General features: G+C 42.0%; 2 protein-coding genes across 12 annotated transcripts in view; one reads left to right on the forward strand and one right to left on the reverse strand.

Annotated features, from left to right (window-relative positions):
* Positions 1–2,769, reverse strand: part of SP110 (SP110 nuclear body protein) — a 39,582-nt gene extending 36,813 nt beyond the window's left edge. For all 3 annotated transcript variants that reach the window (XM_046018839.1, XM_046018838.1, XM_046018837.1), the window contains exon 1: positions 2,651–2,769. The gene's annotated coding sequence lies outside the window, so the exon portion shown is untranslated. The remainder of the gene's footprint in view (positions 1–2,650) is intronic.
* Positions 2,770–2,810: 41 nt separating this feature from the next.
* The window catches only part of LOC123950651 (nuclear body protein SP140-like protein), a 78,379-nt gene continuing 67,782 nt past the window's right edge, over positions 2,811–13,407 (forward strand). For 7 of the 9 annotated variants that reach the window (XM_046018826.1, XM_046018832.1, XM_046018829.1 and 4 more), the window contains exons 1-2: positions 4,808–4,935; positions 7,303–7,466. In XM_046018826.1, coding sequence (XP_045874782.1) covers positions 7,408–7,466 — 59 coding nt within the window. In that variant the 5' untranslated portion in view covers positions 4,808–4,935; positions 7,303–7,407. Of the gene's footprint in view, positions 2,894–4,807; positions 4,936–7,302; positions 7,467–13,407 lie in introns of those variants that run through there. The other 2 variants (XM_046018831.1, XM_046018830.1) reach the window with 2 other exon arrangements.

The following is a 13,407-nucleotide window of genomic DNA, read 5'->3' on the forward strand; positions in this document are numbered from 1 at the left end:
TATGGTCATAAGTTCTATCGTCCATGGCTGCATTGAAAGGAGTTAAGATTGCCTGAGCAGTCACTTAAGGCAGACACTAACAAAGCTCGTAAAGAGGGACCCACCCAGTAATGAGTAGAAAGACGAAAACCTGATAATATGTATAAACTTTAGTAACCCACCTATAATCTTTGACACAGGAGCAAGACAAACATAAACAGATGTGAAATATGTGAAAGACATGATTAGTAAAGGCAATGTAACTGATTTATTATATGTATCAATTTCATATCTCAGAACAGACATGGGCCTTTCCCATGCCCATGAGACATTTGTAAAAATTAGCTATGATAGGCCAGGAGAAAATATTCATGTTATAATAGGTAGAAAACTTACAGAGGACATTCCTGACAAATTGTCAAGAAAAGAGTACTAACAAAAAAATTCAACCACCCAGAGATTTTTTTTTAAAACAAAACAAACAGAGATTCCAACTTTCCAACTTCATTTTGTGTATGATTGAAAATTAAACTCTAAGTAATGATTGTTCCAGGGCTAATACCAGTGGTAGACAGAGCGTCCCTTCTCTCTCTACTCATTCCCACATCCTATAAGTTTGACAGGATAAAAGAAACATATCGTAAAAATAGGATAATCCATAACGGTACTGAGAAAGAAAAGACACCATGGGAGATCTATAATCGTGAAGAAATCCTGGAAGACTGAGAACAGGTAGAAGGGAGATCTAGAATCCCTGAGATAGACAGAATCCATCCAATGGGGAAGGATACTTCAAAGATCAGCATAGAGCCAGAGAAAGCCAGAATGAACAGGTGGTAAGAAGAGGAAGTGGCCCTGGGGTTACATTTAGGATGATTAATTATACTACAGCATTCAGAACATTATATCCACTAGGTTCCTTTTTCCTCGTCTGTTATGATTCTCAAGAATGAAAGCAAGGCACAGAGAGGTTAAATAACTAGCCCAAGGTTGGTAAAGCAGAGCTTGTCTGACTAAAGCCCCATTTTTAAAGCACACACACACACACACACATACACACATATATATATGTATATATATATATATATATATATATATTTAAAGATTTTATTTATTTGACACAGACAGAGATCACAAGTAGGTAGAGACGCAGGCAGAGAGAAGCAGGCTCCCCGCTGAGAAGAGAGCCCAATGCTGGGCTTGATCCCAGGACTCTGAGATCACGACCTGAGCCGAAGGCAGAGGCTTAACCTATTGAGCCATCCAAGCAACCCTAAGCCCCATTTTTTTTTATTTTTAATTTTTTTTATTTATTTTTTCAGCGTAACAGTATTCATTGTTTTTACACAACACCCAGTGCTCCATGCAAAACGTGCCCTCCCTATTACCCACCACCTGTTCCCCCAACTTCCCACCCCTGACCCTTCAAAACCCTCAGGTTGTTTTTCAGAGTCCATAGTCTCTTATGGTTCGCCTCCCCTTCCAATTTTTTTTTTTTTATAAACATATAATGTATTTTTATCCCCAGGGGTACAGGTCTGTGAATCGCCAGGTTTACACACTTCACAGCACTCACGATAGCACATACCCTCCCCAATGTCTAAGCCCCATTTTTCACTAGTGCATGATACTGGGTCTTATATGCAAGTGTTCACATTTTTATCATGTAAAGCAGTCTTAAAAATGAATAAGCAAAAGACAAACATCTACATAGGAAAAAAAAGCAAAAGGCATAAATAGGCAATTAAGTCAAGTGTGCAATAAATATATAAAAACATGGCAATTCACTAGGAGTTGGGACAGTACAAAAGAAGACAACGTAATAATTTTTTACAAAGATTTTATTTATTTGTCAGAGAGAGAGAGCACAAACAGGGGGAGCAGCAGGCAAAGCAGGCAGAGGGAGAAGCAGGCTCCTGCTGAGCAAGGATCCCAATGCCAGACTTGATCCCAGGACTCTGGGATCATGACCTGAGCAGAAAGCAGATGCTTAATCACTGAAACACCCAGGCATCCCAAAAACTAAATAATGTTTGCCTATTAAATTTTTCCACATAAAGAATAAAAGCAATAATCACAAATGCGCCTGGTGGAAATGTAAACAGGTCCAAATGTTCTGGAGGCTAATTTAGCCATCAGGGTCAGATGCTCTAAAGTATGTATTCCATTGAGTTCCAAATTCCATTTCCAGGAATTTATTTCAAGGAACCAATCATAAATGTACTTAAGAAAAATATATAAAAAGCTCATGAAACACTAGAGAGGAAATTAAATGTTTTTTCTTTATTGTCTCTTTCCCACCAACTACCTCTAGTCACTTACACAATGGATAATAAATAAGTTGCCCATTTGGGGCAGAGTGCAAATCATAGAGCACGGAAGAGGAGAGTAGAGAGCAAATCTTGGTTCCATCCACAACAACAGGCTAGAATTTAGGAAAAAAAGTGTTGAGCTGTGTCTCTGCTCCCCCACTACTCCCACGTCTGTCCCCCTTTTTCAGAGTCTCTGGTTAAATCCCACTTTGCTCTCTATGTTTGGAAGACAATATTTTACAAAGAGAGAGGCTCACAGTTTCAGTAATTGGGTTCCATCCTGTAGCTGCTGCCGGAAATCAGCTATCAGAACCCAATCACCAAACATGAAGAATAAAGCAGCCAAGACAAAAACCCACCTGGATGCTGGGTCTGCCACCTGCTCTGCCCCTTTCCCAGTTCAGGGTCTGGGCAGGGATCACTCCTGGAAGACTGAGAGAACAGCAGGGAGATGCCAGTGGGTGAAACAGGAAGTCTGTGCTTTGCCACATGCAGTGAGGGCCAGGCTTCCGGAGAAAAGAAAAGTGAAAGTATTTGGAGCAGATCGTGCAGGAAGCTGAAGACAGTGCTTGCTGCCTTCCTCCATCTCCGTCCAGACACTTGTGAGTTTCCCGGGGGCATTTGGGGGAGGTGGGGAGTGCTGCCATCTGGATCAGCCTGGGGGGGGGGGCTGGGCAGGGGGGAGGAGGCATTAGGGTCCAGCCCCAGGGTCCATGGGACGGAGCTGGGAATCTACCATCTGTATGCTTCCCTACCCACTTCTATTTCCCCAGGATTTGTCCTCCTTCTGTACTTTTGGGGGGATGAAAATGTTTCCAAACTGAAGTATGATGATGGTTATACAACTGAATAAATGTATTAGAAACCATCAAACTTCAAAAAACAAACGGAAACCAAAGGGGAGGGGAGGTAACTCAGAAATGCCCATAATTTGTCAGTATAAAATTATTGTCTGAGAAAGTTGAGATAAAAGGGAACCTGAATATAATCTGAAATCATGGGGCGCCTGGGTGGCTCAGTGGGTTTGCTTCTGCCTTCGGCTCCGGTCATGATCTCAGGGTCCTGGGATCCAGCCCTGCATTGGGCTCTTTGCTCGCCAGCGAGTCTGCTTCCCCATCTCTCTCTCTGCCTGCCTCTCTGCCTACTTGTGATCTCTGTCTGTCAAATAAATAAATAAAAATCTTTAAAATAAAAAAAAAATAATCTGAAATCATGTAAAGGTAGGGAGACTTCTGGTCAGGAAAGTGACCAGGGGCCAGGCAGACATTTGGGAGCAGGGGATGTGAGGAAGCCAGGTCTAAGAGCTGGGACCAGGAGAAGACTCTAGACAGCCACTTCAGGGAAGGCAGAATACCCCTTCCAAACACCCTTTAAAGATTCCGTATGTACATTGGCATGCAAGGTCTGTGAGAACACAGAAATCTGTTTAACTTTATTTAAATCAATAATTCTCAAATGTGCTCCACCCATGAACTCCCCTTACCAGGACACCAATGCTCCTCAGTGGGGAAAAAAAAAGGGAGAAATGGTTCTGGGGTCTAAGAAGGCTTGAAACCAAGGCTCACAGGCTCAAGTGAGAGCCCCTTCCCTGCTTGTTATGGAGGCACCAGCAATCCAGGCATATTCTAGAGCAACAGGCCCAGCTCTGGGGCTGGAAGGTCAGCACTGTAAAGATGACAGAAGCATAGGAGACTCAGGAAGCCCGTGGTAATCGAGGGAGCCCCAGGACACAATGTGGTGCTCAAGGCTGAGAGGGTTGTGCCTTGCTCGGTCACATACAGCACTGGGTGGTGCAGGGGTGTGGGCAGAGAGAGGGAATCAGACCATTTTGTACAATTGTCACACTTCATTTACCTGAAGCCCTCCACTTACCCTAGAAAACCGCCTCATGGACATTGGACATCCCAGCCTGGAACCAAGAATCCCCTCCTTTAGACCCACCCAGAGATAGAAAGGGCAAAGGTGGGGGGGGTGGGGAGCAGGTGAGGAAACAATGCCAGATCAGACAGAAATGATTAAACTAGAAAAAGATGTGAATAAAGATGAAAGATGTTTTCTCTAAGCCATGCATGCTTGAGAATACAGTACTAATGAGAAAAGTTGAGCTGTTTATTTCAATGATACATGTTCTGAGAATTTACTAAAATTATGCATAATTCCTTTTTAGCTCAATTTTATTGAGGCATAAAAATGCATTCATCTTAAGTGTCTGTTTAACTCGATGAGTTTTAACAATGTAATCATAATTACAATTAAAATATAAATCATTTCCTTCGTTCCAGGAAGTGCCCTCATACCCTTTGCAAATAGCCTCCTCCCCAACCCCAGCATCAGGCAGTCACTGATGTGCTTCCTGTTACTGCAGATTCTTTTTGCCGATATCAAAGTTTTGCAGAAATGAAAACATACAGTATGTACATTTTTATAGGTGGCTTCTTGGGGTCGTCATGATGCTTCTGAGATTGAGGGTCAATATTATTCCTCCGTTGTTGAGGGTCAACATTATTCCTCTTCAGCAGGTGTGCTGGCCAACTCTCGTTCATCCTGTCCGATCACCATGATGTCACCAATGTAATTGATCAGTGTGATGTTCTGTGGGATATCCAGATGATCCAGATCTCTTCTATTTTATGACAAAGGACAGGTGAGTTAATATAACCCGAGACAAAACTGTAAATGAGTGTGCTTATGTGTCATGCAGGAACTACAACTCCTTCCGACCCTCCTTTCTAGCCAGAATGGAAAGAACACATTGCCAAATCGGTGGCCACATACCATGGATCTGAGGTCCGTGGAATGACCTGGGCTGAGGATCTTACTCCTCAGACTGCTTCTTTTCTTATCTCAGTCCTTGGCCATCCTGTAAATTCTGGGAGTTACCCAACATACGTCTAAGAAGTTGATTTTCTGCCTGAATTAGCCAGTGAAGTTTTGATTACTCATACCCCAAAACGCCAACTGACTAAAAGTTGGTATCAGAATGAATTGTGGGCAATGAGTCTTCACAGAAGTATGCTCAGTCTGAGCTTGGTTATCTGACCTGCCTGGACACAAACAGAGTGGAAATCCCATTAGTGTTCAAAGATGGGAGTCTGGTAGATTTTGGCAAGGAGCAAGGTAGCATATTAACTTCTAGCACTGGATTGCGATGAGGACTACATGATTCTAAGTGCCAGATCTTAGCACACTTACCAAGATGGAGAGGAATTTTTCAGTTATAAAGAAAGCATTGACTGGCCTTCAGAGGTTCCCACCTACTTGGCCTAAATCTGGGTGGGAAAACAGAGACAGGACAGAGGCCAGAATCTTCTTATCTTACAGGTCATAGGGAAGAAAAAAGAAAACAACTCTACCCTGTGTTAGGAACCAGGGATCATCTGATGGGCATAGATGGTTTTGGTCCAGGATCTGTTACCTCAGGGAGACTGGTTCTCTAGTGAACATAGAGAAAAACAAGATAGAGGGAGATACAAGCTAAAATTCCAGTCTGTTGTTATCTGGGCTAATGCAGGATAGCGCAAACTACGGCTTTCTTGTAAACTCGATGGGAGTACCCCTGAGGAATGCCAAAGACCTTGTGTTTCTAAGCAAAAGAAGCTGGTACATTTATGTCATTGTCCAGCTGAGTGGTGCCCTGGGTCTGCCTGCTGCTTAATAAGGGCAAGAAGAGGAGAGAAAGGAGACACCACAGTGGGTTCTCATAGTCTGTGCCAGGCCTTGCCTGGGCCACTCAGCTCAGCTTCACAGCTCCTTTGACCCACAAAGTGAGAGAGGGAGAGAGAAAGGACGGGCAGCAGGTGGCTGCAGACCGTCCCATGTGTGTACAGCACCTGCTAAGCTTGTAGGCCCCACCCACTGGTAAGAATGTCTTCATCAATATTCCAGAATATGGAATCTGTCCCACCCGGACGGATGTTCACTTCTTTGGAGGAAAGAAAGAGCTGAAGTGTGCAGAAGGGTAGAAGTCTCTGGCCCTCTACACTTTGCAAACAGATCTGTGCAAATTTCTAGCACAGTTATAATGAGCCGGAAGAAGCAGGATCCAGTGGAACATACTTTAGAAACATCCTGCTTTGCTTCTGGTCCCCCAGGCCTCACCTGCTTTGGCCTACTGCGCTGATAGAGGCCCTGGACTCTACAGATGCCTTGGCTCCCATTTGCCTGTCTTGGATCCATTGTCCTACCGGGATTTCTAGTCCTCCAGTTTTGTTTATTTTATTTGTGCTTTGCTCCCGTTTCTTTCTCTTCCAACTTTATGCTGATACAGTGTGGTTTTATAAGTGGCTTCAAATCCTTTACAGAATGAAAGGCTGGCTACGTGTGAAAAAAGTACATACAAACATGAATGTGATGCCCTTGGTAGCCAGCATCACATCGTCCTTTAAGGTCTAGGTAATGTCAGTACCAAACCCTTTTCCCATCCCTCGGGAAGCCTGTCACCCCGACTTCAGTGATGAGTTGAAGCTCAGTTTTTCTCGTCACCCTGGATGCATCTGTAAAGTGCCCATGAATGTAAGAAAACTTAGAATGGCACACCAGGCCTCTCTGCTCAAACTTGGAACTTCCCTCTGGTTGCAGGAGTCCGGAGTTTTCTCTGGCCTCTGGCTGCTTTCCGGCAATTTGAGGAACATCTTCCCCATCTTATAATGCTGTTCTTGTTCAGGCTGAGTACCGTGCCAGGCCAGTCCACCATTTCAGAGAATATCTGAAATGTCTGGCTTTCCTTCTCATGACCACCTGAGCAGAGAGAGGCTGGGGCAAACACGGGGTTCACTTCCTGCCCCCATATACTATGCCCCCTCACCACGAACAACCTGGATCCATTTGCGTGAAATCAACCTTTCTGTTCTCCTTCCTTTGCACAAACAGTGACCTGTCTGCAGTGGAAACCCAGCTGGCCTTGCCCCTCGTCCCCAGGGCTGAGAACCACCTTAGAGATTGGGCACGGAGGGGGACGTTGTGTCGGTGCAGTCACATCACGTTGTTCAGCGATTTCACTTTTATCCTTTAGGTGCCACACTTGAGAGATCAATCAATTGGTAGACGTTCTCCTCAGAGCTCTGGGGAAGCACAAAGGGAGTAAATGTCTGCTCAAGGTTGATCCTGGGCTAGCTCCATGACCCAGTGGGCCTGGCAGTGGAAGATGGCGGGTGGAGGCAGCCAGCTCAGTCGCAGGTCAGTCCTCACCTCCTGTCTTTGATCCCTATCTGCCGTAAGGTCGGCGTCTACATTGGTTATTTCTGTCTTCCTAGACTTATTCCACAGGTATATGACAGAAAAAAATTCCACATAAATCAATAATGGGCAGATCAGATTTCTTAAATCACAGCAGATTAGCTGCTGGGGAAACTTGGGGCCACCTTGACTCATGTCACCCTTTTATTTTTTTGCAAAAGTCATGCAGCTGGACTGGCATGGGTGGAACTGATCCTCCTGAGGCCTTGCTGTGGGGTTCCATGACTCCCAGGCCCTACAAATCTTCTCGTTGCTCCCACATCTCCTCTCTCCCTACCCCAATCCCCCAAAGACAACTCTGCCCAGAAAAGTTTCTTTTAGAAAAAGTAACGTTGAAATTGGATGCCTGTTATCAAACTTCTGGTTTCTGGGTAGCCGGGGGATAGTTCTGCTCAGAGCTCATCTAAGCAGGGCCCCTGAACACCCATGAGTTAGGGGAAGTGAAAGCAGATCCAATACTGACAAAGGCAACCAGGTAGGGAGGGAGACATTGCTTTATCTGTTCTGGGGTGTTACACATTTGACTAGGGAAGGAGGGAATTTGTCTTCTAAAAATACAAGATAAAGACATCAATACATTCTTGTTAGAAATTAAAGTAATGTAGAAGGGTATGGAAACCCTTCTAACCCAACTCCAGTGCTGGCCAGACCCCAGAAAATCACCCGCTGTTGCAGAAAAGCCAGGTAGGTCCTCAGCACCCAGCACCCTCCCTCCTGGAATCCAAGGATGCAGCCCACAGCTGCTCCTCCACCTGGTCCTGAGAATGGGAGATGAGCACACTTGAGTCCATCCAGTCCTTGGCCTCCAGGCAGGGAAAGGAAGGCACTGAGAAGTGAGGGTGGGGTAACGCTAACCTCATAAAATGAGTTGGGGCGTGATACCTCTTCTATTTTCTGGAAGAGATCAGAGGGAACTGGTATCGTTTTTTTCTTTAAATGTTCCATAGAATTCACTCATGATACCACCGGGTCTGGTGCTTTTCTTTTTTGGAGATTTTTTTTTTTAAGATTTTCTTTTATTATTTGTTTGTTTGTTTGAGAGAGAGAGAGAGAGAGCCCATGCGTGTGTGCACACACAACCATGAGTGGGATGGGGCTGGGGAGGAGGGCACAGGGAGAGGGAGGGAGAGAATCACAAGCAGACTTCAAGCTGAGCAAGGGGTCTGATGCTGCCTTGATCCTACACACTGAGATCATGACTTGAGCCTAACTCAAGAGTCAAGTGCTCAACCAACTAAGCCACCCAGACACCCCTTTTTGAGGTCTGTTAATCATCGATCCAATTCTTTTAGTAGATATATGTTATTCAGATGATTGTTTCTGCTTGTGTGAACTTTGGTAGTTTGTGTCTGTTAAGGAATTTGTCTGTTTCATCTTCTACCAAATTCTTCGTTGTAGAGTTTTCCATGATATTATTTCTCTGCTATCTTTTTAACATCCATGGGATTAATAGTGATGATCCCTCTTTCATTTCTGATATCAGTAATGTCTATCTTTTCTCTTTGTTAGCTTTTCTAGAGGTCTATCAATTTTATTGATTTTCCCCCAAAATCAGCTTTGACTTCATTGATATTCTCCGATGTTTTCCTGTTTCATTGATTTCTACTCTACTTTTTATGATTTATTTTTTTCTGCTTGCATTAGTTCTCAGTTTCTCTTTTTTCTTTGGTTTCTACAGGTGGAAGTTTAGATTATTCATTTAGATCTTTCTTCTTGTCTAATATGTGCATTCAGTGCTGTATATTTTCCTAAGCACTGCTTTTGCTACTAAATTTTAATAAGCTGTGCTTTTACTTTCATTTAGCTCAAAATATTTTATAATTTCTCTTGATATTTCCTCTTTAACCTAGAAGTGTGTTCTTTAATTCCAAGTATTTGCGGGAATTTTCCAGCTATCTGTTACTTCTACTTCTATTTCATTATGCTCCAAGAACATATTTTTTTTAAAGATTTTATTTATTTATTTGACAGAGAGAGAGATCACAAGTAGGCAGAGAGGCAGGCAGAGAGAGAGGGGGAAGCAGGCTCCCCGCTGAGCAGAGAGTCTGATGCGGGGCTCAATCCCAGGACCCTGAGATCATGACCTGAGCCGAAGGCAACGGCTTAATCCACTGAGCCACCCAGGCGCCCCTCCAAGAACATATTTTTAAATGATTTCTATCCTTAAAAATTTTTAGGGTATGTTTCATAGCTCATAATATGGCATATTTTATGGCATATGTGAGCTTGAGGGGTATGTGTATTTTGTTGTTGTTGAGTGGAATATTCTATAAATGACAATTAGATCAGGTTGATTGATGGTGCTTTTCAGGTCAACTATATTCCTACTGATTTTCTGCTTGCTTGATCTATTAATTACTAAAATAGAGGCATTGAGGTCTCCAACAGTTGTAGAGGACTCATCTGTTTCTCCTTGTAGTTCTATCAATTTTTGGATCATGTACTTTGATTCTACTTTGTTAGTTGCATGCATATGAAGGATTCATGTGTCTTCCTGGAGAAACTGACCCCTCTATCACTATATAATGCTCATTTTTAGCTCTGACAATTTTCCTTATTCTGAAGTCTTCTTTGTCTGAAATTAATATAGCTACTGTGGCTTTCCTTTGATTAACATTGGCATGGTATATCTTTCTCCATCCCTTCACTTTCATCTTGTCTATGTTTTTATGTTTAAGGTGGCTTTCTTATGGACAGCATATAGTTGGGTGTTTTTTTGTTTTATTTTTTCCACTCTATTGATCTTTGTCTTTTAATTGTTATATTGAGATCATTCACATATAGAGTATTTGTGTACTTGGATTAATAGCTACATGCTTGCAACTGTTTTCTACTCATTATTTTTGTCTTTGTTTCTACTTTTTCTTCTTATCTTTTTCTGCCTTTTATGGTTTTATTTGAACATTTTATGACCCCATTTTCTCTTCTCCCCTGGTATTTGAATTATGTTTCTTTTAAAACATTTTTAGTGCTTTCCCTAGAGGTTGAATATATATTTACAACTAGTCATATCTGTTAGTTATTTATTTACTTATTTATTTTTACTTTGCTTAATATCATTTATTTTCTTCATATCCATGTTTTCAAATTACATTGTCCTGCTTTATGGGAGATGCAGGAATCTTAGAATGTCACCAACTTCTCCTTCCTGTCCTTATCAACATTGCTGTTGTCATTTTGCTTATCCAAATGCTCTAATCACATAGTTGCTATTATTACTTTGAACAAACAGTATCTCTTAGATCATTTGAGAATAGGAAATCAGTGAGAACCCCATCTATATGATGACATCTATATGATATTTGCCATATTAGGAATTAAAACTGAGCACTTAAATATGTATTTGTTCATTAAGAAAATAATGTACTCATTACCTGCTAATATAAATGACATATTTAATGAAAAATAACTGTTTTCTAAAAGAAAGTAAATTAATAAGAAGATTAGCAATGCTTTATATTTTCACAGATCTCTTTAATAGTTGCCTCAGTAGAAGATAGCTAGATTCTCCTATCAGTTCTGCATTCAATCTTTTGTGATGCCACAGAACATGTATTCCCTGGGAAATTCCACTACACATGTGTGACATGACAAGAGAGGAAAAGGGTTAATAATGTCTTAGTACTATTATGAAAACAGTTTTGACCCTGGTCATACCTAAAAGGGTCTTATATAATCCCAGGGGTCCCCGGACCATACTTTGAGAATCACTATTTTATTTTTTGTTTTTATTTATTTATTCCCTGAAGAATTATACCAAATATTTATTTTTTTAATTTTTAAATCTAATTTTATTTTTTCACTATTTTAAAGTAATTTTTGAGGGGCGCCAGGATGGCTCAGTCAGTTGAGCTTCTGCCTTGGCTTAGGTCCTGATCTCAGGTTCCTGGGATAGAGCCCCGAATTGGGCTCCCTGCTCAGTGGTGAGTCTGTTTCTCCCTCTTTCTCTGTGATCTCTCTTTCTTTCTCTCTCTAAAATAAATAAATAAATAACATCTTTTAAAAATTAAAAAGAAATCACCTTTGAGATGTGCTTTTGTTTTGAAATAAAATTTATAGGTTTTAGACATCACTATTTTAACTGGTTTGGGTGATGCCTTCTACTTCCTTTATAGCAAAATTTTGCTGGTATTGATTTTTTAATTCTCTTTTTGTGGTATATCATCAAATAATTTTTCTAGAGAATGTGTCAGTAAGAATGGAGTAGATTATTCTATTGCAAAAACGATTCTAAAATTTCAGTGGGTCAACGACCTCTGTTTCAGGGAACCCTCACCTTGGACTCTGTCTCTGGCTGATGAGTAGAGGCCATATGAAATGAGAGCCACTGTAACAGAGGAGAAGTGAGCATGGCTAATCAGGTGTTAGCTTGGAATTCTGCCGAAGTGATACCTCTTAGTTCAAGGAGACAGGAAGATGCAATCTTACCTTTGCCCAGAAGTAAAGAAATGGCATTAAAAATTGTGTGACTGGGACACCTAGGTGACTCAGTCAGTTAAGTGTCTGCCTTCGGCCCAGATCATGATCTCAGGGTCATGGGATCGAGCCCAGTGTTGGGCTCCCTATTCAGAGGAGAGTCTGCTTCTCCCTCTCACCCTGCCCCTTCCCTTCCCTTGTTCTCTCACTCCAATAAATAAATAAAATCTCAAAGAAAATTGTGTGACCAACATAGATGGTGCAGGAGAGAAATATTTTTTGAGCCTTTGCACAACGATTTGTTTTAATTGAAGTTTGGTTGACACACGATGTTACATTAGTTTCAGGTGTAGGTTATGCTCTGCTCAGCACAGTGTACTTTGCACAAGTATCTTGCCTTCACACATGAATAACTGAACAGAGTATATATTTTTGAGCCATTTCCTTTTACCTCTGAGTCTGTAGATTTGAATAACTGTTCAGACATTGAGGGTTTCAAGTTTAGTTGGTTGGTTCCCGCCCTTTTTTCCCCACTGGGTTCTGGGAAAATTCTCTTATTTTATAACCACTTCTGCTAACCTTTTTGTCTTCTCTTTTTTAATCTTAACAACCATTTCAAATTTCCAGGCCCACTGTGTTCTTATTTTCTGATCTTTTCTTCATGTCATCCTGGAAACAATATATGCTCCTATCTGTACGACAATACTTGTTTTTTGGAAACTCTCTTCTGTCCCCAGCACTATTTCTGTGTATGCTGGGGTCATTTTAATTCTTTGTTCATCTTGGTTCTACTCCTTCCTGTGGTAGGTTTGTGCAAGTGCTTGTGGCCTGTTGTTTGTTCCTACTTAAGGGCAAGGGACTGAGGTGCTAGTCTGGAACTCCATTTAATGAGATGGGCTTGAAAATCTGTGGTCTTGGCTTTGTGAATCCCAAATGCCTGAGGGTGAAGGCTCCCCCCGCCAACCCCAGTCATCTCTATTTTTCTTAAGCAGCCTCGAGTCTCCTGCTCCTGCATGGATGCGCATGGGGGCGTCCGAGAGGAGCTAGGGAGCAGATCGCTCAGTATTTTGCCTTTCAAGCAATCCTGCTGGTTAATGCATGAGTCTCCTTCCCAGGCCACACTGCAGGATATACTGGATGGACTCCTTTCTTGCCTCTGGGGTCCTTGGCCACCAGCTACAGCAGTTAGCACCCAGACCACTTTTGCTCTTTCAGACTTTGGTTTCAATTTCTCACCTAACTCCCTTCCCTTAGTTATTGTGCCTTTAATTCCTTTACTCTCAATTTAGGGAGCTCTCTAGTCTAAGGGAAAAGCACTTGTCTTGGGTTAACTAGCTTTAACCAGAAGTCATTTTCTTTTTTAAAGGAATTCAGAGAAGGAATGGGTTTCATTCTGTTCTAATGCATATTTATAATGGGAAGTCCCAATGACCCTCTTAATGTGGGATAGAAAAATCTTACAAGC

This window comes from Meles meles, chromosome 9 (genome assembly GCF_922984935.1).
Source record: "Meles meles chromosome 9, mMelMel3.1 paternal haplotype, whole genome shotgun sequence".
Lineage (NCBI taxonomy): Eukaryota > Metazoa > Chordata > Mammalia > Carnivora > Mustelidae > Meles > Meles meles.